Source organism: Calypte anna, chromosome 2 (genome assembly GCF_003957555.1).
Source record: "Calypte anna isolate BGI_N300 chromosome 2, bCalAnn1_v1.p, whole genome shotgun sequence".
In the NCBI taxonomy this organism is placed as follows: Eukaryota; Metazoa; Chordata; class Aves; order Apodiformes; family Trochilidae; genus Calypte; species Calypte anna.
Window position 1 is genome coordinate 117,334,499 of NC_044245.1, and position 25,789 is coordinate 117,360,287.

At 35.6% G+C, this 25,789-nt stretch overlaps 1 protein-coding gene across 1 annotated transcript in view; it reads left to right on the plus strand.

The window, feature by feature from the left end:
* The window catches only part of PREX2 (phosphatidylinositol-3,4,5-trisphosphate dependent Rac exchange factor 2), a 174,680-nt gene that overhangs the window by 75,739 nt on the left and 73,152 nt on the right, over window positions 1–25,789 (plus strand). Inside the window, exons 10-23 of the mRNA XM_030445602.1 lie at window positions 146–290; window positions 1,788–1,888; window positions 6,338–6,441; window positions 7,810–7,859; window positions 8,422–8,497; window positions 9,294–9,366; window positions 10,531–10,673; window positions 10,820–10,912; window positions 12,165–12,313; window positions 14,724–14,809; window positions 17,191–17,327; window positions 20,739–20,856; window positions 21,700–21,884; window positions 24,603–24,764. Of these exons, the coding sequence (XP_030301462.1) occupies window positions 146–290; window positions 1,788–1,888; window positions 6,338–6,441; window positions 7,810–7,859; window positions 8,422–8,497; window positions 9,294–9,366; window positions 10,531–10,673; window positions 10,820–10,912; window positions 12,165–12,313; window positions 14,724–14,809; window positions 17,191–17,327; window positions 20,739–20,856; window positions 21,700–21,884; window positions 24,603–24,764 (1,622 nt within the window). The remainder of the gene's footprint in view (window positions 1–145; window positions 291–1,787; window positions 1,889–6,337; window positions 6,442–7,809; window positions 7,860–8,421; window positions 8,498–9,293; window positions 9,367–10,530; window positions 10,674–10,819; window positions 10,913–12,164; window positions 12,314–14,723; window positions 14,810–17,190; window positions 17,328–20,738; window positions 20,857–21,699; window positions 21,885–24,602; window positions 24,765–25,789) is intronic.

A 25,789-nucleotide genomic window follows, 5' to 3' on the forward strand; every position in this document is an offset into this window, starting at 1 on the left:
TGAATCTTGATACTGAGAAAATAATGGAAAACAATCCCTCTCCTGTTTTTGTACATAGAATATTGGTATTGCTTCTCCGTTTTGGGGAAGATATTGAAATATAATGGCATTATCACTTAATGAAATTTTAATGCATTTTATGCAGGTTTAAAGTTGGGCATGGAGCAGGACACTTGGGTGATGATCTCTGAGCAAGGCGAAAGACTGTACAACATGATGTGCAAACAGGGGAATCTCATCAAAGACAGGAAGAGGAAATTAACCACTTTCCCCAAATGCTTTCTTGGAAGGTATTATATGCATTTCAGAGCATTAATTTTTACCAGCTAAAAACCCATTTTGAATGTTCTTTGAGATTAAGTGGAAAACACGCTTCATGTGTTATGTCTGTTAGGCCCATTTGCCTCCCAGAGTTTATCCAAAATGGAAATTGATCTGCCTGAAATTTATGGATGTGCATTTGTATTCCAGGGTAGCTTGTTGAAGGGACAAGGCTGCAAAGCATGTTGAGTATAAGAAAATGCATTAAATAAAATGGTTTCTTAAAGAAATAATTTCCAACTTGCCTAGTGCATTTTGTCTCTGAAATGTCTAAAGTATAAAAATTGCCTTATTCCACTTAAAAAAATCTGTCTCTAAAATGCTTTATGTCATCCTCTTGCCTGAATGTCAGATACAGAGTTGAAAATACAGGTTACGTTTTTAAAAATCTACCCCTATTGTCATGAGGATTTTTCGAATGTCGTATTATAACTTTGGCCTAAGAAGACTAAATGCAAGAGGAGAAAGCAACTTAAAAAGTTTATATGACAAAAAAATTAGTTTGGGTGATGGAGGGGTTATCACTTATTTGAGTGTAGGACAGTTAAGCATGGGAAGTATTTCTGTAAAGTACAGTGACTGTTGTATACAAAAAATGATGGTGATGATATTCACTGATGGGGTCAAAAGTAGGAATAAAACGGGAGGATTTCATGTGCTGTTTCACATAGCTGGTGAGAAGTTGTTGGCAGCAGGTAAAGAATACACTCATGGTGAGAAGCCATATATTAAATTTTTAAGCCTACTGTCAAACAGCTGCTTTTCTGTGCTGTCTCACCAGTTAGACCCCATGAATGTGAATGCTGAACTACCTCAACATACTGTTCTTTTGATCTGTAACACACATTTGTAACAGGCTTACTGTTCTATCATACTGTGATTATGTTCTGCCTTCCCAGCATATCTGCCCCTAGCAGGTGCTGTAGGTATGCCTGGGATTGCCTTATGGTTGATGGTCTCATCACATAGGGCAGTTCTACTTTATGAAATCCCAAAGCCCCTGGAGATAGGATAGAATGGAATAGAACAGAATGAACTAGACTAGAAAAGAATATTTCATTGGGAAGGGGCCTACAGCAATCATTCTTATTAAATTTCATGTCATTAATGACTATCAATAATCTATCTAGATCCCTCTGTAAGGCCTCTTGTCCCTCAAGAGAGTCACTATCACCTCCCTGTTTGGCATCATCAGCAAACTTGCTAATGGTGCACCTTGTGTAGGGGTAAAACTTTTGTACAGGAAAGACAAGACATCTCGAGGGAAACCATATGTATTTATATTGAGATAATCAAAAAGTTGAAATGAGTGGGTTTTTTAAAGGTGATATGGTACTCTGAAGAACCTTAGACTTAAGAATCACTTACAAGCCTAGTAAGGAACACTAATAATTGAGAGGGAAATGTAGTTGATGTGGTGGTATAACTTTTAAAGTTTGTGGTTTTTTAATCTGTTTTTAATTCAGTGAATTTGTGTCCTGGTTGTTGGAAATCGGAGAAATACACAGATCTGAAGAAGGTGTTCATCTTGGCCAAGCTTTATTAGAGAATGGCATTATCCATCATGGTAAATACAATTAATTTTGACTTACTTTTTTTCAAAGTAATTGTTGTGACTTAATCTTGTTTGACAATAAAGGTGCTCTTTTTAATGCATGAGTGTTTGTTGAATCCACATGATATCCTTGCAGGGACCTCTGGGGGCTATTGTCCATGCCTAGCAGATTTACTGGGAGAGTCTTCATAGGTTTAATCAGATCACATCTATGCTGTTGGGATCACAGGACTGAAAACAGGGACCTAGAGAAACATTGCTGATGTTTTTTAAGCGAAAGAAATTCTGAGGGAACAGAGAAGAGTAGGCTGCTTTTGAGGATTTAAACCTTTTATTAAGGCCAGGATTTTTAGGGATCCATCCACAACTGAGAACTGTAGAAGAGAGCAGATCACATTTGGCTGTTGATAAATGTGCCTGCTCAACTGTTAGGTATTACAGGTGGAGCTCATGGAATCCAACCTGGAATTCAATAGTTTAGTATTTTTAATTTTAAGGCTATAAATGAAATTGTATAGTTAGTAAAGCTGATACTTTTATGCTGAAACTTTCAGTCATCTATCTGCATTTAGCTTATTCTGGGGAGAATGATCACTGAAATGAGTCAGGTTTTGAGCCAATAAGAAGGTTTGATTTCTGGAAGGAATTTGACACTGCATTGACAACATGTTGTTCCATTTTTTCTATTATGAGAGAGCAGGTCCTCATCTCAGTCCCTTTCACAAGGTTCATTCCAACAGGACCATTTCAGCCAACTGGAAAAACTTCAGTTTTTGAAGGCATGTTTAGCTTACAGCAAGTTCAATCACTTAAAAAAAAATTAAACAAATTGTGAAGTATTTTGTATGCAAAAAAATCCCAGCCTAGCTCCATCTTGGAAATTTGTATGGAATCCTTGATAATATAAATTTTAATACCTACAGATAGCAACCAGCAATTAATACTTACTTTATAAGTTCTTTCCCATTATTTTTTCAGCTGCTTTGTCTGGAAAGAAAGTAGGAGGAACAGAGTAGCTGTATGCATTTTGAACATGCATTGTAGGAGGAAAAACATTAAGTTTATTCATCAGTAGTCATGTAGTCTTTAATTCTTTAATGTCAGTCTACATGGTTTTCCTCCACCATCATTCAAATGTCAGATGGTATTATATTTACTACACACAGAGAATTGTTCTTAATGGAATGATTCTGTTGCCAATGAGTCTTCTCCTGATCTTGTAATTTATATCCTAAATACACTCATAGACTTTCTGAATACAGAATTAAATGAATGTTGTGTAATTTCATGAGATAAAAGGGTAATTATATTAGAGCACAGAAATGTGAGCCAGACATGCTACTTTGAATAGGGAATCCAGCTGTGCTTCGGTGAAAATAGAATTCTTAAAATAAAGTTGAATGAACCATCTCTTTTCACTGGGGCAGCAAGGGAGAAAGTTTGGCTGTTATTCACATTGCAAATGTTTTAGAGGGCTTTGTTAGACTTTGTATATTTACTGTGCTGGACTTTTGACTGTATGGAGCTTAGTTCTAGCAATGCCAGACCCATGTTGTGATGGGCATTGTTTTACTTCCTGCTGTGTGAACTCCTGCAAGTAGACAAGTTATGATTTTCCTTTGTTTAGTAGGTTTTTTTCCTCCCATTTTGCAAAAGGAAAAGTTCTGTTTGTATGTTTCTATTTTAAATCCCACTGGAGGCATTCTCTAATCCATGAAATTTCTTACGCCAGCCAGTGAGCTGAGGTACTTTGTCCTCTCACTTGCTGCTCATGACTGGAGATGGAAGCTTCTTTTCAAGGTGATAATGAGCTTCGTTGTCACAAAAGTATTCTGAATATCAGATAGTTTTAAAATCAGTTGGTTATTTCACTGTCAAAAATTACTAAGTTACCATTGAATTCACAGATTTACAAGCTCTTAACTTTACTTATGGATTGGATCTCAGACCAGCAACTTAGCAAATAAAAATACAAGAACAAAGAGAGGACAGTAATAATCTTCTGGTTATCCAAACCTCAAAAAAACCCTGCACCCAGGAAAGGTGTATGAAGCTTTTGCCTGTAGTTACTGAGCAACTGCAGTGGATGCCATTTGTGAATCCTTAACTACACATTCCTGTGATTAAATTTATTTACTGTTCTATAAGGCAGCTAGACAATGATATCCAGCATGGAATGATGACATCAACAGTGAGGAGGCTTGGTGAAGATATTTTCTGGAATGGTGTGCTGATCTGAGTAAAAATTATCCTAGCAAAAAAAAAAAAATATTAGACCAGTTTAAACCTGGATCAGTTCCCCTGTCTTAGTGTATGCCATATGATACTTATGTTAACACGAAGTATATATTGTTGGGAGTGACATAGAAAATGACGTGGGGTTCCTTATTTTAGTGGAAATGGATCATTTAATCAGCTTTTTTAGTGTTTGAAACTGTGGCCTTGCAAATGTAGAGCTGATTTTAATGAAAAGGAAAGCTAAATCGTTTTGGTTTTGGTTTGTTGGGGTTTTTTTGTTTGTTTGTTTGTTTTTTTCTTTTTCAGTTTTCTATGCTAGTGCAGTAGGTGATAGATTACCTAGCCTTCTTCTTCTTGAGTAGAACAAGCCACATCACATCTATACCACAGAAAGCAATGCTTCCAAAAAACAAATAATAATTTACAGCTCACAGCACTCCCTGGATGTAGATGGTATTTTGCACATTACTGTAATTAGAAACATCCTTGCCTGGTTTCCTTCCTTTTGAGAGTTTGGGATGATCCACATCTGTGGACCTGCTCCCTTAGTTTCTGGTGCACTGTGTGTAAGGTGGGACTGCAAAGATACAGCAGTGCTTGTGTTTCTCAGGAGGGCAGACACTGTCATGGGCATGCAAAGATGGAAAGGTGCTTTGAAGTCCTGGTTTGTTTCCTGGGTGTCTCTAGAACAGTGGGAAATAATTTGTCCTTAAGCAATACTGTTCTGATAGTCTGGGGTTTTTGATCTTTTCTGTAGTTGATTGTTTTAAAAACTCTTCATGTAGGCTGATCTAGTGTAATATACTTTTTCTCCAGCAGTAGGAAATTATTTTTAATTATGAAACTAGGAAGTATATTTTTTCCTGAGTTAAGTGATCACAACTGATTAAAATTCATAGTTAGACTAGACATTGCGTATGAAAATTTTGTACTCTCTATATGGTGTATTGAGAACTGATGAAAGGAAAAAGATTTTAAGGGTTATTTTGGATTATCACCTTTGGGTAAGCCATCAGTTCAAGGCAATTGGAATAGTGTCCTGGGCTTTACTGTTAGTAGGTATATCAAATGCAGGTATAGAAGTAATTTTGCTCTTGCACATGACAATGGGGAAGCCACTTAGTATGTGAAAAATAGTTTTTATATCCATATATCAAATGATCTGTGGAAATACCGAGGGGCATGAAGGGGCATGGAAAACAATGCAGACAGCAGGTACCTTGCTATACAAAGTTCATGGTGCCTAACAAAATTTTTGGAAGAGCAGTAGGGCTGATGGCTTAATCACGTAGTGTAGGAAGGTATGCATGGAAGAATTACCTAACACTGTCAGGTCTGTTACTTTGATTAATGAAGACGTTACAGTAGTGTCTTTTATCAGCTGATGACACGCAAATTTAATTTCAAAATTGAAGCTTACATCTGCAGACAAAACAGGAATTAATACAAGAAGATGGTTATCCTAGGATAGTGTGAGGGCCTAGTGCTGTCCTAAGCCATCGAATGTATCAGCTTTTTTTCAGAAAGATGCATTGTAGTGCCATTTCCAGGAGAAATTTTCCATCATAGCATATGACTGTTTTGACAAAACACTTCAAATTATGAAGTTGTTGTATTCTTGTGAAACTCTGGAAATCAGTGTTAAGATTCTTTTCCATGGGTCTTTGGGGAAATAGATCCTCAACACCTTCATAATGATTGCAAGTTTCTTGCAATGATAACCTTCAGAGGATGTTACTTCTCCCTTTCCTCCCCAGAGCAAGACTGGTCAGATGTGTAATAGAGGGTTCGGGGGTTTTTTTGACTCACCTGAGATAGAGAATACTGTGGAACAATAGCATGAATAGTTGCAAAAGCAGCTTTATTTAGCTATTTGGTCAATAAGCTTTGCCAAAAGCACTGAAGACTAGAACAGGTTTCAGTGACTAATTTTTCAGACTGTTCCCCCTGCCTGTTTGTCTTATTTTTTTGCCCCGTGACTTGAAATTTTTTTGTTTCTTCTGGAGTACTTAAACATTGTAAGTAATGATGTCACTGATGACATCAAGAAACTTAGGGCAGATGATCTAATTGGCTTTTCTGTGCTCTCTGTCTGAAGTCTGCATCTGCCTGCTGCTGTGTAGCAGGCTGTTGTTAGACTAAATGATACTGGTCCTCTTCTCTCTTGTTATTTTCTTCAGAAAGTCACCTAATAATACATGATTTTTTTTTTTTTTAATTTAGTTACAGATAAGCACCAATTCAAACCTGAGCACATGCTCTACAGATTCCGATACGATGATGGAACGTACTACCCCAGAAATGAGATGCAGGATGTGATCTCTAAGGTACAGGATGGAAGAGTTTCTACTGTTAGGAAGACTGTATGAGGAATGGAGGTTCTGCTTGTAAAACAGTGCCAAGTATTATGTGATGAAGAACATTCCCTCCCACTTGCCTAACTGTACACTTACATGAATCAAATTAATTACATGAATCAAATTAATTTTTTGGTTTGTAAAGGATGATTTTGGCTTCTTATTACACCTTATAAATAGAAAATTAAAATTTTGTTGATTTTTACTTCTTGTTTTTTAATATTTTATATGCAGGATGTGTTCCCTGTGTTTCTGTTTTTTTCTGAAGCTGGCTTTTCCATCTGTTGTATTTCTCAGTCCATTCATATGAAGCCATACATGGACAATTGTTTTTCATTTTCTCTTAAATCAGAGTGTCTTTTATTGGTGCCTTGAGAAGGTAGTACATCAGTAGTAAAGTAGATGTTTAAACACAGATAGGTAATGCTATCCATCTACACTACTGAGCATAACAAAATGATTGAACAAAGTTGCCTTTAAACTCCGTAATAAAAATTTCATGATTTTCAGGCAGAAGGAAATGTCAGTATTCTGATATTGCATTATAATGTAATTCACTTTTCTGCAGGCATTTGTTAATGTAAGGTATATCTAGAAAAATCTTCAATACTGAACAACCTGGGATGGCAAAGTAGGATGGAATTTAATTTGTTGCAGCTTTTAGTATAATTGTTATACAAGGTTCTTCTTGCATGTTATAAAATAATTGTTTTTTTAAAGTCTGTAAGGAATACTAGTGTGATTCCTTTTTTTAAAGTAACATTTTCTGATAGTAGTTTCTGAAACTCCTCCAAATGTTTGTTTGTTTTTTTTTTAATTGAAAACATTTCCAATCTTTTAGTCTTTTTCTATTGTTTTTTAAAGTGTATTGGTTAATCATAATTTTAATTTGTCAGTTAAGTATTGATGCATATAATCAAATGCAGTGGTTTTTTTTTAAAATTTAATTATTCACTTTATGTGTAGAATAGCAACCAGAGATTGGGGAAACTTTAATGCATGGAACATTGTTTTATGTTTAAGTTTTATGTTCTTTTCTTTTAAAGTACTATGCCTTCAGAATTGTGTTGATGCTACCTTAATCCTTTCTGCATCTTAGTGAAGCTGAGATTGGATTGGAAATGTTTTGTTTTTCATAATTTATTCATCAATATTGTTATCTGGAAATACAGCTTTGGCACATGGAATTATATAGAAATGAGAACAGACTTTTTTTTTTTTTTTACTATCTAAATGCAGAGCATTTAGAACATACAGGCTTCCTTACTGTGTCCGTTTCTCTGATGTTCTCTGTGGTGTGAACACATGGTTAACTAAGCTCATCTCCCTCTTTAACAGGGTGTACGACTGTACTGTCGCCTTCACAGTCTGTTTACCCCAGTAATTAGGTGAGTCCTATTGGCAAATCCCTAGAGAGTCATCTGAAAGAAGTATATAATCTGAATATACTGTGCTGGAATGTAGGAACCTAACCCCTTCTTTCAAGAGTCGTCTCCTGGGAGCAATCAGGGAAGACTTAAGGGCTATCAAGACAAAGAGCATAACTGAATCATTAAATGACTGCTACCTCTGTTCAAAATTACTTTTTTTCACAGAGTTTTAGAACCTTCTGGTCCTGATGGATATGCTTGTATGCTTACCATATAGATTAATACATTTACCCCATTGCTAGCACTTCATTACCTCATTTGGAGAGTTCCAGCTACAACAAAGTAGCTGTTTTTATACTCATTATTGTCCAAGTAGGATTTGGTCAGCCTCCTTTGTTCTATCTACACTTGAAAGGTTTGATTTGCTTTTTTACTCCAGAGGCAACTTCTGAACCATTTCTGAATACTTCATTCATATTTGAATTCACTTGTTTGTGAAATACAAGATTTTTTGGGTTTTTTTCTATTAGAGTCTTTTGAGTTTTTGTGTGTTTTTTAAAAATAGTTTTGTTTTGCCCAGGGATAAAGATTATCATTTGAGAACCTACAAATCTGTGGTCATGGCTAACAAGCTCATAGACTGGTTGATTGCACAGGCAAGTGTACACCTTTGGATTTATGAATGTTTTGCATTTAAATTAGATTTTGAAAGGTGGTGATGTACTAAGCAGAGTAACATGCAGACACTTTGTGTAAGGGTTATTAGACCAGCATGTGTAAATGTAATCCTCTTAAACTAGTAAAATAAATCAGCCATCAGCAGCTATGCTTTTTGTCCATTTTATGCTTATCTTCCTTATTTGCAATTGAACTTTAAATGTTTAAATGAGACTTAGCTTTGTGGTTCAGTGTGTAACATTGTGATTTGAAATAGATAGGCTCTGAAAAACTCTGAATTACTGCTAGATGGATAAAAATCAGTAATAATTTGCTGTCATCAGTTCTGTTTTAAGCAAACTAGGGACATGAACAGGGTATCCTCTTCACTCAGTCAACATGCACCAGTTTTATAAAATGGAAGTTAAACATTTGGAAGCTTTTAGATTCTAATAGGTTCAATTTTTATGAAGAATGCAATTTTGCTAAAATTATTTAAATTATTTAAATTATTATTATTATTATTTATTTAAAATTATTTAGCAAATTTGCTAAAATAGGTATTTGTACCTATAAAGAGTTACTGCATTGAGGGTGCCTTCCAACCCAAACTATTCTGTAATTCTGTGATAAACATTATATACTGTTTTATACATATGCTATAAATGTATCTAAAGTGAGTGATGTTAAATGTAATGTACAACCATTGCCAGCCCTGTGAGGTAATGCTGTTGTGCATAGAATCCATTTTGCTGCTCTAATAATGTATTTTTAAAAAATGTTATGGTTTAACAGGGGGACTGCCGGACAAGGGAGGAAGCCATGATATTTGGTGTAGCTCTTTGTGATAATGGGTTTATGCACCATGGTAAGTAAATGCATTCTGTATAAGCTATGCTTCTCTTTTGTTTAAGGCTGTCTACATAATTTGAAGGGAATGCAGGGACTGGTAAAGAAATTACAGAAGGGATAGGAAGTTGTTTCATTTTATTGCTAAAGAGAACTACATTACAATCTTCAAGACAGAAAAATAGCTGGTTTATATGCTGAAAATGATTTTCAGACCTTTTTCTAACACATACTGAGGAATTCATCCTCTGAAGGATATAAAGGGGCAGTTTTGTTACCTACATTGAAAGTAATTTCTTAATCAGGTAATACATGTTTGCACAGACAAGACAGTAAAAATGTAGGAAATACATAGTAAAGAAAGAGGCCTTTTTGGGGGGGAGTGAAGATAGTATGGAAGAACATGACTTAAAGGGTGATATGGTGGCAATAGGGGAAAACGGACTGTAGAAAAATGAGACAATCATAAGGACATCAGTGAACAAAGAAGAAGCAAGATGAGAGCAGAGATATGTGCAGAACCAAAAGCGAGGTCAACAAGGTCACATTTAAAGCCATCAGAGTCAAGATTTCAGTGAAAGGATTGAAGCAATAGGTCATTTTCAGAAGTGAAAAGAGGAAAAAATTATTTTCTCATCAGCTTGTTTAGAGAAAGAGGGAGAACTAACTTCCTCTCTGGTGCTGTTTATTCTTTTTCCTTTGACTTTTAAACATGCAAACTGCATCCATCTGCTGTTGTAGTTGCTTCCACATCCCCACCAAACCAATTTCTAATACTAAGTCTGGCATGCTTCAGCTCCTGGAGAGTGCCAGAATCTGGTGGTGGACATCTCATCTCAAGCAGCTATCCAGCAGGACTTTTCAAAATAATTTTTTTAAATCCTTCTTAGGAAAAAAACCTTTGGGCTTGACATTTTCACTAAAACCATTTCAGGCTACTGTGTCTTTGTTGACTTGGTATAATCCAGATGCTGTAGTGGAAAATGTACTTAGTGATATGTATCTGTAATGGCCCCAAATAAAAACTGTTATTTATATTAAAAATCAATACTCACACACAAAAATAGTTTTACTAATATTTAATATGTCTATGCGTGTTTAATATTTTATGGTTCATGAAACACATGATACTCAAAAGTTCAGAAAAAAAAAGGATTAATATTTGTGGGATTGTATCGTACAGTATTAGAGAAAAGTGAATTTAAAGATGAACCACTGCTGTTCCGTTTCTATGCGGATGAAGAAATGGAAGGGTCAAATATGAAGCACAGACTCATGAAACATGATCTGAAAGTGGTGGAAAATGTCATAGCCAAGTCATTACTGGTGAGTGAAACTCAATGATTTTATGCTTTGAGTAAAAGATTTCTTGTAGCAACAATAAATTAGCACCATGTTTTGTTATTTAAAGGGAATATTTATGTCTTATTAATAATTTTCTGAAGAATATTTTGAACAATTTTATTTTTCAGATTAAATCTAATGAAGGCACATATGGTTTTGGTTTAGAAGATAAAAATAAGGTGCCAATTATTAAAGTGGTGGAGAAAGGATCAAACGCTGAGGTATTGAGGATTAAAAATCATCTTCCCAGTTTTATTCATTTGATCACAGATGTATGCTTTGTACAACAGTTAGGAAAATCTGTAGTAGTAGAAGGCAACAATGACAATTTTCTAATGTCATTAATTTTTTTTTCCTCCTTTGTGGTTTTTGTTTGTTTAAAATATTGCACTGACCCGTATCAGCTCAGGTTTTCAGACCCGTTTTCTGCTCAGGTAAATTGTTGTATAGATCAGTGATATAAAAGTTACAAGTTTTTTAGTACATTTTATAATGTGATTACATTAATTATGAATTGCACTTGTTGTGAGTTGCCCTTGATGTATTTCATAATAAAGGACATATCAAGCCTTGGATAAAGTCTAGAGTTTGAGAATTTTAATGAATAAATTACAGTCTTGGTTTGTTAGTTAGATGGTCTTTTGGTAAATTAATATTCTGCTGACCTGCTTGGGAGTCTGTATACACTTAAATATAAATAATTAATTTCTTCCATGAGAGAAAAAACTTAGACCTAAGTTTCAGTCCTTTCTAAGTCTCAGGGTAGAATAAAAATTAAAGAATAGATACAGTGAATCAATAATACAGTGCACCCACAGAACTGTATCCAGGGTGATTTCAAGCAGTCAGGTTCTGCCATGATCTTAGAGGGCACTAAAGCTTTGACTGGACCCTGAGCTGCTCTGTGTACTTCCCCTATCCACAGCTTACAGTTCCTTTATGTTTAAAAACACAAAAGTTTAAAAACTGTATGCAATTTGGTTTGCCATATCTTTGGCTCAAAGACCATGAGATGCTTAAGGATATTATTTTGTTTTGGAACTTAATAAATACTCATTTCCTGAAATATTTATCAAGACTTCCCTCATGGAAGGAAGATTTAGTTCCTTTGGGGAACAATGGATGGACAAACTAAGTAATGTCATAAAAAACCCAGCAGGCTCAATGCAAGTTTTTGTTTTATTACAAATATTAACTGTTCTTATAATACTGTCATAAAATGGTGATCGAGACTAGGTCTTGTATTTAGGTTTCTTCAGAATGAGTTTTACTGTACCCTTCTAATGCTTCTACGTCACTTTAAGCAGTTCTAGAAGCACTGGAGTGTGAGTCTTTTGTGCGTGGTATGTGAAGGAGGCATAAAGAATGTAAAGGAATTGTGTGTGTCCTTTTTACATGCATGCCAGCAGAAGAAAACATAGCACTAGTGATTATAAAAGGCAACCATAACAAACAACTGTTATTGTTTTCTAGATGTCAGGCTTGGAAGTTGGGAAAAAAATCTTTGCCATTAACGGTGACCTGGTTTTTCTGCGACCCTTCAGTGAAGTGGATTGCTTCCTAAAAGCTTGTTTAAACAGCAGAAAGCCCCTCCGGGTACTTGTGAGCACTAAACCACGGGAGTAAGTTGTCATTCCTTTGAGGGAATTTTTACAAACTACCACTGAAGTGAATTTAAAAAGACCAGTGGAACTTCGGGCAGCTTTTCTGTAAAGTTATTGCAGATGCTGTATTTAATCTGACTTTGTGTAAAGTCAAGCAATTGGATCTGCTTTGATTTTGTTTTATTACATTTGTCAATCAGCAAAAGCAAAACACCAGTGCTTTAGCTCATCAGCTCTGCTACTTAAAATATATTCAGGAACAGCAAGTGTAAATGAAGTTGCCTTGATTATAAATACAGTTTTGATCACTTATCTCTCACTGTGTTTAATAAACAATTTCCTCTGTCTGGGGATTAGTTGCTGGTTTGGCAGAAGTTGGACTCTGTAATTTAATGGACTCCTTCAGCATGTGTGCTGGTTGTCTAAACAGCAGGAGCAAGTAAAGAGCTCCCCATCTTTCTGTAACAAATGCATTGCTGCACACAGTTTTGACCATGCCTACCTGGGTGAAGTTTCTGTTGTGTAAAAGAAACACAAAGTGAGGCTTAATGCTGGGTTAAGTATAGATATAAGTGAGCATAGATCTACTATTGAAGCTAATGCAGTTGTTAGCAGTTAGCAAAGAAGGGAAGATTAAGATGCTCATTGGTCAGGAATCATTTTGATCAGATTTTGCAGGATAAGGAGGAACCATCCTTCATTACCAGACAGCACATGCAGAGTGCCTTGGAAATGGCCCCTGTTCTGCAGTGGAATGGAGATGTATTTCTCCTGTCAATAAACAAAGATGTCTGGAGAAGTACAGTGACACCCAGAAAAGGAAAAAGAGCAAAGAAAGAAATATGACATTAAGATGATCATCTGGATTGATATGCCAAAAAACCCCAACCCCAGACAAGCAAACAAAAAAAAATCCCCCAAACCAGTAGATTATAGTGTTGTAGTAAGCATAAAAGGTGTATCTTTGCCTTTCTTTTAATGAGGGTTTTGGTTTAATTTGTGACACAACTTGCCAGTGAAAGTCTGCATGAATTTCAAGGTGGACAGAGGTGATTTAGCAAAGAGGAGATGAAGAAATTGTTTCTCAGTGCTACCTGCTTTTTGTCAGAAGCTGTTGCTGGCACAGCAGTGCTGGCAGAAGAGTTTTCTCCTAAATTCTTAGCCTAAACTACCAGTAATGCTCTTTCACAGTACTTTAGCATCTTTATAAGCTATTCACAGAATTACATCTTGTAGAATGTATCAACCTTGTTGATATCTAAGTATAGTAAATTATGCTATACTTCTGATAATGTTTCAAATGAAAACTTATTAATCTCAAGAATGTTCTAATAGTTTAAAGAAATTATGTACTTCCAGTGGGTCTTGGATCTCACCTCTGCTGCTATTGTCTCCAAATGCTAAGCAATAGATATGAGAAAAAATGAAAGTACAAGAAATGATGCAATGGTGTTAGTCGAAAGTACCTGTAAATCAACTTTATTACAGTCCGAATGTATTTAAAAATCACTTTTTGGCATCAATTTGAATTTGTCTGCGTTTATACCGGCCAGCTGAGCTCAGGGCAAAGATCCCCTGAATAATAACAGAGCTGGCTGTGAAAGTAAAGGCTGTGAAGTTAAATCAGTGCAGTGTTATGCATGACCTAACTAGGGCTGATAAGGGCTAATGCAGCTGTGTTGCTTTTTCTGGAAGCTGAGCTGGTATCATGTGGATATGGTCGCTCACTTGGGGCGAGCTCAGGGCTTCATTTTAAGGAGTAGATGTGAGTTTTGATTCTAACAACTGTGTTTTTGTAGGTCATGTTTATCACTAGGTTTATTACTGTTGCCCTTTATACCAAACAGCAGCATGCAGCACAATGTACCTGCAAGTTTGTGTTCACAAACACAGTAGTAGGAAATTCTTGCTTTACAAAACTCAGTACTTTGAATAGCTGCTCAGAAAAACTGCAACAAAGTATTTTTTCAATAAAACTCACCAAGGAGACTCTTGGATATTAAAAATTGCAATATGTATTAGCCTTCACAGTTTTCTGCAGGTCACTGGACAAGGCTGTGCTCCCCAGGCTCCAACCTCTTGGCCGAGAGACTGTCTACCTTAAATAGGGCTTTCAGTGTTATTGTACTGTAACAATTTACCCTAATCACAGTCTCTTTAGGACGAATTTTAAAACTATGGTGATGCTTTGGTTGTAATCAGCATATTGAATTTCCCTGCAAGATAGCATTGCCTTCCTCTAGTTCCAATATCTTAGCTTGCTCTAATTTCTGATGTCAGTTGTGCAAAGTATCTGGAATACAAATTGTGCTGTCTGAAACTTGAAATTTAATGAATATTGTGCTTACATCCTTGTAACCTAGATGTAGCCTAGAATAACAAAATGCTACCTTTTGCTACATTCTTCTTGAATCTTTGCTTGCATCAGGACAGTGAAGATTCCTGACTCTGCAGATGGACTTGGCTTCCAAATCCGAGGCTTTGGCCCATCAGTTGTCCATGCTGTTGGGAGAGGTAAGCCATAAGAGCTGTCAGCAGTAGTGGTAGATATGCATGTGATATCTAAATGGAATAGCTGAAATAAACCAGAACTTGGCCCAATTATTCAGCTTAGTGTCCCATTCTTCTGTTCCCGCCCTCCACCAAACTAACAAACACTTAAGTAAAACCAAATAAGATTATTTTGTAGCATTGAATAGATTTTGTGTCTTTTTTTCATATGCATTTATACAAAGGTAGGAAAGTCAAGGCTGTGCACTGTTTACAGATTAATGAATAGTGATGGATGCAAAATCACCTTCTCCAGTAAATTGGTGTTGGGAGCCACTCACTTCCTCAGAATTAATTTGTTAGGGACCGTGCTGTTCTGCGATGTTCTGAAAACATTTTACAGAAAATGCACTTACCACAAGTCTTTGCAAGAATTATAGTGACCTAGTCTGTGTTTGTACTTGCAGGTGTTTCCTCTTTTGTCCATTCTTTTGTCCATTTTGTGATGTGACTGGCAAATGCATGCCGTGCCAAACTCAGTGTGTTCATGACTGGTGCACTGGCTATAAAAGAAATGGAAGCATTCTTTGTTGCTGTTGCGTGTTGTTAATGGCAGAGGCAACTAACATTGGATTTTCAGCTATTATGGTGCAGTTGTGTCTTTTTCCCCTCATTGCTTTGTAACTGGGGAATTCCAAGTGAACTGATTGGCAAAACATCCAGATTTGAACAGAGCTCAGTGCCTTTTGTTTTTTTTTTAGGCTGTGGTGCCAGAAGTTAGATTTTCATGAGAAAGTGTAATAAACTGCAGACTGTTGAACTGATGGAATAATTATTTTTGCACCTGGATCTCAATTCAACTGCCTATTCCTGTTCATTAAGCACATACTTTATTCCAATTAGCTTCAACAGCATTAAAGTGCTTGCTTGTGTGGTTTGCTAAACCTAAAAGATTTTAAACAAGCATATGCTTAAATACTTTGCTGAGTTGGGACCTTGGGTTTTTTGATGAGGGTTTTTTTTTTGTTTGTTTTGTTAGTTTGTTTTTGGGCTTTTTTTGAGATACTTAAGGCATATTTAAATGTTTATTTTAAAATCTCTTTTGAGGGGGATTGCAGTAGCTGGTAATAGTGTATTTCACTATTCCAAAGTTTTCCAAAGGGTTGCTTTGATACTAGATTTAAAATGTAGCTATCATCTAACCTGATGGTACCTAAAATGAGGGAAATCCAGGTATATCCTTTAGGTTGTTTCTTTGTCATATATGATCACCTGACAAGTCATGACATAGCTTTTCTATTTGTCAGCCCTGCAAATTGAGTTTAAGCCTTTTCTTTCATAGCAACTTGCTTCTGCATCTCAGCCTTGCAATCTCCAGGCAATAGCTTTGAACTTCTCTGGTACCTTTGGAGCACTATCAAGAGAGACATAAGGAGGCTAGGTAGGACATTTAGGTAGCTGGAACTAAAGTCATGTTCCAGCAGGTTGTCTTGCAGGAGTGGGCTTGAGTCTCACTGAAAAGACCTGGAGACAGCTGCTATTTTTGTAGTACCTGTTTGGTGGATAGAAGATTTTCCCAAGGTAGTTATGCCATTGTGAAATTAAATTGCTGAAGCATGTATTTTATGTTGCTCAAAAAGAAAGGTTTGCTTTGGTTTGTTTTTCTCCATGCCAAAAAAATGAACTTGAGATTTCATACTTTATTATATTTAGGCACTCTGTTATAAATGATTTGGTAAAAAGATTAAAATAAGAACAAGGTCCTTGGAAATGTCTTTGCATTTGGATATTTCACTTAAAGTTTCTTGTTAGACTGTAGCATGCTCATTCTCTATGAATTTTCAGAACGTTTCTATTTTATATTTAAAACATAGGCACCTGAAGTAGTCAAGAAGCTCAGACTTGGGGCATGTAAAATAATTCAGAATAGAATCATAGATTAGTTTTGATTGGAAAACTCATTTTAAGATCATCATGTCCAACTGTGAAAGTGGCTTAAGTGGTCTAGAGCCTTTTTATCCTATTAAAATCTATTTCTTGAAGTCAATTTGGCTGATGGGTTCTTGGGGTGCCTGACACAGGGACAGGAGTTGGCCTTGATGGTCCTGATGGGTCCCTTCCAACTCAGCAGATTCCTCGATTCTATGAAACTTTCCACATTTTTTCATACTACTAATGAAAGACTATCCTTTAGAAAGCAGTTTTGTATGTTCTTATGGAATCATCTGCTAAAGAACTCCCATTTTCTTGTAGTCCAACTGACTGCAGAAGCACCCAGAGATCACGGAAAGTAATATTCTGATTTAAAAGATGGGCCTTTTGGACTATAAGATTGAAAGAAGATGTTCAGGAAAAGAAATCTGTTAACTATATGTTTGTTTTGTTTGTTTTTTTTTTTTTAATAGGAACAGTAGCAGCTGCTGCAGGTCTCCACCCTGGCCAATGCATAATCAAAGTGAATGGAATTAATGTCAGCAAAGAGACTCATGCAAGTGTTATTGCTCATGTCACGGCGTGCAGGAAGTACAGGCGGCCAATGCAGGTACCTCTCATTTGGTAGCCTTGAAGATTTTCTTCTAGATGTTATCTTTTGATCAAAGTAAACAGTGTGGTTTGTATCTCTGTCCACACATCTGTTGTGTTTGGGTGGCATGAGGGGAAAAGTGAGGTGATCAAAAGTGAGGGGAAGGCAGCTGAATTGTTAAAGCTGAAGATTGTTCAATATGTTGCTGATGTTCCATTTAATTTCTACAATTAAATAAAAGTAGGTTTATTGCTATTTTTTTTCATATAGTATTTTAAAAGATTTTGCCAAGGATTTTTTTGCATTTCTATGCAGAAAGCATTATGAGGTATATTCTCACCATGGAGAAGGATTTACACAGCTCACTGCCTGCTGAACAGTGGGAGAGTATAATGCAAAAAGCTGATCTCCTTCCAGGATTCTGTACCCTTCAGCACAGAGAGAACAAAGTGCACATATTCCATCTATAAAAGTCTCTGCATTCCCATTGCATTCCAATCTCAGGAAAAAACATACATTCAAGGACTTGATATTTTCCTTTTTTTTACTATAAGCATGCAATTTTCATAAGCTTTTTCACATTCATCTAGGAGAATATCTCAGACTTCCAGGACACAATTTCAAGGAAGCAGGCAAAAAACAGCTGGATTTTGTAATCTAATTTTACATATTTTTCATAAACTATGAACCAATATTAATTAACTTCACAAACTCTTCCACTGCATGTTATTTGAGAAATAGAATCCAATTAAAATCAGAAGTGAAATCCTTCTCTCACAGCTACTGCATAGAGATGAGATGAGAATTGTAAGTAAGAGTTGGAACTGTGTCATGCAAATAAAGTCTCTGTGAAAATGTTTGGCTGGATGTTTGAGTTTAAACTCTTAAGACAGAATTAAAGTTGTTAGATAGCATATCAAGAGCAAGCTCACCTATTCTTTAAAAGCAGATGCAGCCTAGTAAAGAGAAGGTGCTTTGTGTACTAGTAGCAAAACTGAGTAAAAGACAAATTGAATTCTCTGTAGCAGGTGTGTCCTCTCTGTGTATAACTGTGGAGTTCCTGTAGGGATTAGTGACATCCAAAGAGATGTTGTGTTGGCTGACATGCAAAATTATTCTTTTTTTTTTTTTAAACCTCTTGTGTAATACAGAGTATATAACTGTTCCTATACTGAGTATTTTTTTAAATCGTGAAAAGTAGCTGATCATAATTCAGCAAAACACAAATAACTAAAATCCCCCAGACTGACAAGAAAAATGTCACTTAAGATGCAGTGCTATCAAATGATATGGGAGATCTGTCTAGACTGAAATAAATGACAGTATTCCCACTGCTGTCAAGACAGCTAAAATTTCATTTCCTATTCAGAAATTTGAGTATTTAATTATTTGGAAGACTAGTATGGATTTCTACTATTTTGTGCAGTACACTAGCCTATCATTTAATTAATAGAAATATTGCAGTCTCTCCAGTGGTTGACAATTGCATAGTGGAAAGGGGATCTTTTTTCTTTTTCACGTCTATTCCATTTCTCAGGGCGAGGGAGTCTTCCTGCTTGACTGATGCATGAAATTTCATTTTAGATTCTTGCACTGTGAAACTTCTCTTGAATGATGTTTATATTTTTCTGTCTTGTCTGGATAAGGAAAATCTGAATCAGATTTTATTTCTTAGAATTACAATTTCTTTGCAGTAATGCTAATTATGATGCGACAGATCCGTGCTTAATTATTGCCTCTAATGCTTTTGGAGAATATTGCTCCGAATCATATTACATTATAGCTTGTGTTAACTTTTGAAAGGACTTCCAGTTCACATAGATAGTCCTTCTTTTGACATAATTTACAACCCCTATCAAAGATTGGCATGGCAGTCTTAATGCTGCCAAGCAAACCTGTAAGACTCCATAACTGAGCAGCAGGCCTTTAGGAGTACCTGCAAAGAAATGTGGATTTCAGAAATGTTTCAGTCAATCAGCTTGTGCACAGGTGTCTTCCAACTATCAACAGAGCTCTGAAAGTTTACCTTATTTATTTAAAAAATTTCAGTACTATTGAGTGAAAAGGCAAGGATGAATGCAAGAAATGTACTTCGTTAATCATAAAAAAAATTAGTTACCTATGGCTGATGAGATAAAGATAGATACTGAATATTTTTTGTTAGCAAAGCATAACTGGATGTAAGCTGCATTTTGTGTGAAATTTGCAACATTCAGCTTAAACTTTAGCTGTCCTTGCGTAACTTTGAATTTTTCCACAAACTCCTTTTTAACGTTTATGAACTCAAGATTAGTTATAATCATAGAATCATAGAATTGGCTGGGTTGGAAGGGACCTCAGAGATCATCAAGTCCAACCCTTGATCCACTACTGCTGCAGTTACCAGCCCATGGCACTGAGTGCCACATCCAGTCTCTTTTTAAATATCTCCAGGGACAGAGAATCCACTACTTCCTTGGGCAGCCCATTCCAATGCCTGATCACCCTCTCCGTAAAGAAATTCTTTCTAATATCTAACCTAAACTTCCCCTGGCACAACTTAAGACCATGCCCTCTTGTCTTGTTGAAAGTCGTCTGGGAAAAGAGATCGGCTGACTGTCAAACTTCTTTTGAAGTGTAAGGGGAAAAGAAGAGTAGTTTGGAGATGCCATACTTGATAGACCCTTCCACCAAGATGTGATGGGCATCAGTGAGGGGCAGGAGCAAGATGTAAGGCACACAAATGGCTTCTTCATAGGTTATGTGACCAAGTCACCATTCCTGTGCTCATGTGTCAGTCACGTATCACGCTCAACCTTCCGTTCCTTTTTTGGCGATAGTGCTAGTCTGGGAAAAAAGTTAAGATCAGCTAGAAAAGGCAAAATAAGTAATGAAAGCTGTAGTGTGTGTTATTCCTGACACATGGGCAATAGATGAGTTGGATATGTCTTTGATTATATATCTTAGGTTATATATCTTTGGTTAGTATTCAGTAGTATTTGCCAGCAGATTTGTTGATACTCAGTGGATTTAACAAGGCAAAAAATGTTTCTCTTTGCTTTTTCATGATTTCTTTTCCCAACTGCTTTTTGGTCTGCAGTTTGGTTTGAAATGTTTTAAATTATTTTTGGCAAAGACATGGTAAACTGATGGATGCCATACTGTCACAGATTTCATAATGTCTCATGGCAATATATTCTGAAATAAAAAATAAGTTGACAAATGCTTTAGTTTTAGATAGTTTTAAATAAAGCCAAAATTCTCTATAATTTTCAAAATACTGTATTTAACTTGGAGCTCAGAAGGCAATAAAGCTGAATAATATTCAGGGCATTAAAACAACTCTTTCATGTTTGAGAGCAGTCAAATAAGTTGCTATCAATTGCATTTGCAAAGGTTTCCCTAGCTGCCTTTTTTTATTGGTGCTGTTTTCTTTTGGTTTGCTTTTAGCAAGATTCTATACAGTGGGTTTACAACAGCATTGAAAGTGCACAGGAAGATCTTCAAAAAACAACCACCAAGCCCTCTGGAGATGATGGAGGAGATGCCTTTGACTGCAAAGTGGAAGGTATGAGTTGGTTGTCTTGGTTTTGTTGCTGAGAACATTCGTGTAGTATAACAAGGAAAATGTGGGTGGTGGTTTTCTTTTCAGAGACAAAATTGCAGACTATAAAGTGCACTTAGCGTGGGGGTTTGATTTTTTTTAATGTATTCTAAAGATGTATGTGTTCTCTGAAAATTATTATATTTCTCTTTTTCAGAAAAAGCTTCTGTGGACACATTAGAGAAAATCTGTTCAATTTTCATCAATTTCATACATAATCTTAGGAATTACCTGATTTATTTTCACCACTAATGATTATATAAGGCTAAATCAGATACATTAGTGACTACTGCATGAGAAATAACAAATCAGCTATCCCTTAGATTATTTTCAGGCAATTAACATTTAGATCAAACTGCATTCATATGCATCATGCTAATTAAGGACAGTTAATGTGAACTGTATTTACATTCTCAGTGTAAATGCTGATATTCTGGTTTAATTTCTAAATGTTGACACTTTTGACATTAATTTTCTTCTAGTTCACTTATAAGTTCTCAGTTCTCCCTTTTTTATTGCTTTTCTTATGACTGTGGATTATAGATGAAATTGAATTATTCTCTTCAGTAGCTGTCTATTAAGAGAGACTGCTATGACTTGTCTGTTCATGCCTCTTAATATTTTAGCATCTATAAACCTACTGATACTCTGGTTTTTAAATCATTCCGCTGGTAGCTGGGTTTTTTGATGAACATTTCTAAATAGAATGATCAGATACCTGCTCCTAGAATGCTTGCCTGTGTGCATTTTGGTTTGTTTATTCACCAGTCCTCCTCAACTGATTTGTGTTTTTTTTCTTTATTCTAGAGGTAATCGACAAATTTAACACTATGGCAATAATTGATGGGAAGAAAGACCACGTGAGTCTCACAGTAGACAATGTTCATTTGGAATATGGAGTGGTTTATGAGTATGACAGCACAGCTGGAATAAAATGCCATGTGTTAGAAAAAATGGTTGAGCCAAAGGGGTTTTTCAGCTTGACTGCAAAGGTATGAAGCAGTTTTTGTATGTAATAATTCTTACTATGCTTAAAACAATGGAGCAACATCTGGCTCTTGCTTATTCTTCAGTTTATATGTATTTCATTTAATATCTTATAATTGATCACCTAAATCTCTCTGACATTTTGGAGGATGATTGTGTATTCAGGACACAAACTAAGTTATGGTGTGGTTATAAATAGAGATACTAGAGTGAAAACTTTAAGTCTTCTTTTCCTCCTGCTGCCTCCCTTTTCTCTTTAATTATGAAATAAAACTTTAAAAAAGGTCAATGATTTACTGGTGTCAAATTTTGGTGAAGTTAGGCAGTAGTTTCCCAGAGTTTCTTAAACACCTCAGAAGTATATGTGCAACTTCTATAATTTGTTTCTTTTCTGCGTCTGAAAGTAAAACAAAGCTGTGCATTCAGGTGCACACATTGGCAAATTCACAGAGGAAGAAAACCAGCAAGTGCAACTTCAGAGTTTAATTTGGAAGTTTTATTTTGTGAATGTTTCCAAATGATAAAATCTGTGATTGCTGTGAATGGGATGTGAAATTTTTCATGTATTTCTGGTGTTGTCTGCATCACATATACAATGCAGTAATACAGCTCTTTTACTAAGTTTGTTTTTATCTTACCACACATGTATTAGTAAAGTACACCTGCAAAACTCAGACTTTTGGGGATTGTACTGATATTTGAACATTTCATGTGTTGATCTTTCCATCAGAAGTGTAAACTAAAATACTGATCTTCTACTGAAAAGATGGAGGCATGGCAACATTTCTTTTCCCTCACTTATCTTTAGGGCAGGTTAGGTTGGCAGACAGAGGAATAACTTCTTTCACCAATGTAATGAGATCTGCTAAAGCTGTTCTAGTCAGTATTTCAAGTAATTGGCCTGAAAGGTGTTAATTCTTGCTGTAATTGCAGTTTTCATATTAAATGTTTAAGGTGTTATTTCCTAACTGCTTAAGAAATATTTTTTCTGTTGTATGTTTACTTCCACCATGCTGTTTTTGGCCTTAAATATGTAACGTTATCACACTTAGTATTTAGGCTGGCTAATAAAATGTTTAGAAAATATTTACAAATTAAAAAGGAGGTGTAAAGTGACTATGTTAGAATAATAAGAAGTTCATCTTAAGTGATAGTGATCCAAATGACTGCCGAAGGTCCACCAGTAGAAGCAGGAGGTCCTTTGACTAAAACACATTATTAAAAATTGTAGTGGCTTTTAATCAAATATAACTTTGCACGTGATTTTAATACTCTGAACATAAACATTCAGTAAGGTCTTATGCTTCTTTCCATGAGCTTCTCTTTATGCTTGCTGTGTATTCATTGCTGCCTTACATTTTCAAACATCTCTGTCTGTATTATATGTAGCAGTGAAGTGAACTGTTGGCTCCTTTTCTATATTGTGCAAATCTTTGCTTTGATTATTAGAATGAGAAAGTATCCACAGTTATGCTGCAAAAATTAATGCATTCAAAACTAGTGTTATTTAAATGTAAAACTGCAAAAAGAAAAATAAAACCACTTGAATTACTTATATTTGTATTATTAATTTAACCTGACATTAAGGAAGCTTGATAGTGTGACAAAAGTGAGAAGGGTGTTTTGTTGCAGTATTTGGACACAGCAGCAGAAGGGTGAAAGGCTTTCCTTATTTCATCCTGCTGCATACCGGAGAAAAAAAATCTCTCAGGATCTAGTAATTTATAATCTGTGACTTCTTATAAACTTCAGATTTCACATTCCAAAATTTCTTTGCGTTTTCATTTTTTTTCTATACTCCTTAATGAAGCTTATAAATTATATATCATGTCAGTGAAAGTGAAATTATAGTAATGGACTGTAGCAGAAGTGAACTACAGATTTAAGTCCCATTATGAATTAATACTGTATGTCTTGTTTGTCCTTCAAATGTCTCTAAAATGTGAGCCTTTTCTTGTTTAGGTGCCTTCATCTAGTTTTTGGGTGCCTGTTTTAAAAAGTGATTTTGGCTATGTTTTTCAAACGTATCTTCAGGGTTGAACCCAACAAGTAATGGGCATTTTCCATGTTCTGTAAGACAGTAAATTTTGGTTCCTGAAATGCAACTCTAACTTTAAAACAGGGCTATATTCTACTCTCATCTCTTCAACATTTCAGTTTTCTGTCACCATGACTTGCTGGCGCTGTTTACATGACAGCAAGACTTCATTGTTTGCTGGGCAGTATAGCTTATTTTGTTCCCTATTTCCTGTTTATGTGTGCAGAATATACAAGAGGATAGCTCTCAGTTTTCTTTTTCAGTGTGTTCAGTGTTTTTTCATTGTGTTAGTACCACTTATACAGCCAGACCAAAGTTTTGCTACAAGTAATGAGTTAATTCATCAGCTTTGCATATTATGTACTGTTCAAGTAAATACAGCAGCTAATGTATTTCAGAGCATCCATAGTGGTTATACTAGTAGGAAATTAGTAGTAAATCCATTATGAGAGTGTCATGAGAAGCCAAATACAAGGGGCTTATTATGGGCTCAACTAATGGAGGGGGTAAATTTAAAGAAACCTTTTTATTAGTTGTGTTATGCAGTGTTGTGTGTGATATTGAAAGGCAATTGATTATCAGGCTTTTCGGCCTTATTATAAAGAATTATAAATAAGGGGTTAACTAAGAGGTTATCTTATTCATCCAATTTCATAATGTACTGCCCTTATTTTTATCATTTTAGATTCTTGAAGCACTGGCAAAAAGCGATGAACATTTTGTGCAGAACTGCAGCAGCCTCAATTCCTTAAATGAAGTGATCCCCACCGAGCTTCAAAGTAAATTCAGTGTCATTTGCAGTGAGAAAATTGAGCATATCTACAGAAGAATCTCTAGTTATAAAAAGGTAGGATTGTTGTGTCCTAAACTTGATGAAGTTGGTCTTTTAAGGGAAAAACAGGGAATGTGGCACAGTTGGAATAAGTCTTCAAAAATGACTACTGAAACGGCAAAAATATGGCTGAAAGTTTAGCTATTTTGAGTGGTGAATGCTTAAACTGAGTAACTGCCTAAATTGTTTTCCAACTGTGCTCTTTATTATTCCTTTTTTAGACACTGGCTAGATCATATCCTTTCTTGTTTGCTCTGTTCAGTTGTAGATACAATTAACTGCATATTTCCTACAAAACACCCAGGATTCTTGTAAATGCCTTGAACCAACACTCTAGTGAATTTGCAGATGTTAACCAAAAATGAAGCAATAACCGCAGAATTGTTTTTTTCCTTCTAGTGAATCTTAATTTTAAATACCAAATGGTTACTCTTCGATGCATCTTTTATGCCCTGAATATTCATATGACTATTTCTAGCATGTCTGGCAATAGCAATAGAACTGTAAATTGTTAGATAAACTTGGGTTAAAAAAACATTATAGCATGGAAAAAAGGAGAAGGTACTGGCTTTCATACGTTTGAAATCTAAATTAATGAGATGTGAATGAATAAATAACTTAGAGTATGAACTTGAGTCACTGTCATTGTATTTATTTATAGTTGTTGAGCTAATCGGGGCATAAATGAATCAACTATTTGAGAAATTGTTAATGCAAACTTATTTTCTCATCCTGGCTTCTGTTTCCTCTCCCATGCAACCTAATCCTTAGGAGTTTGTAACTAGTTTGAGGTAGGCCCAAAATTGCTACTTAGAAGTGGTTCTGCCCTGTCTCATCTGTGTTGGGATCTGAGTTGTGACATTTACAACCTGGTCTGCTCTGAGAGTTAATATAAAAAAAATTGAAATGAAAAAATGGAAAGGAAGAAGTTCTATGTAGAAGCTTCATACAGCTCTGAAAAGTACATTGAAGGGAACAGATGCTCTCTTTTTTTTCAAAGAAAATGGAGCTTCAGTAGGATGAAGACTAAAATGGGACTT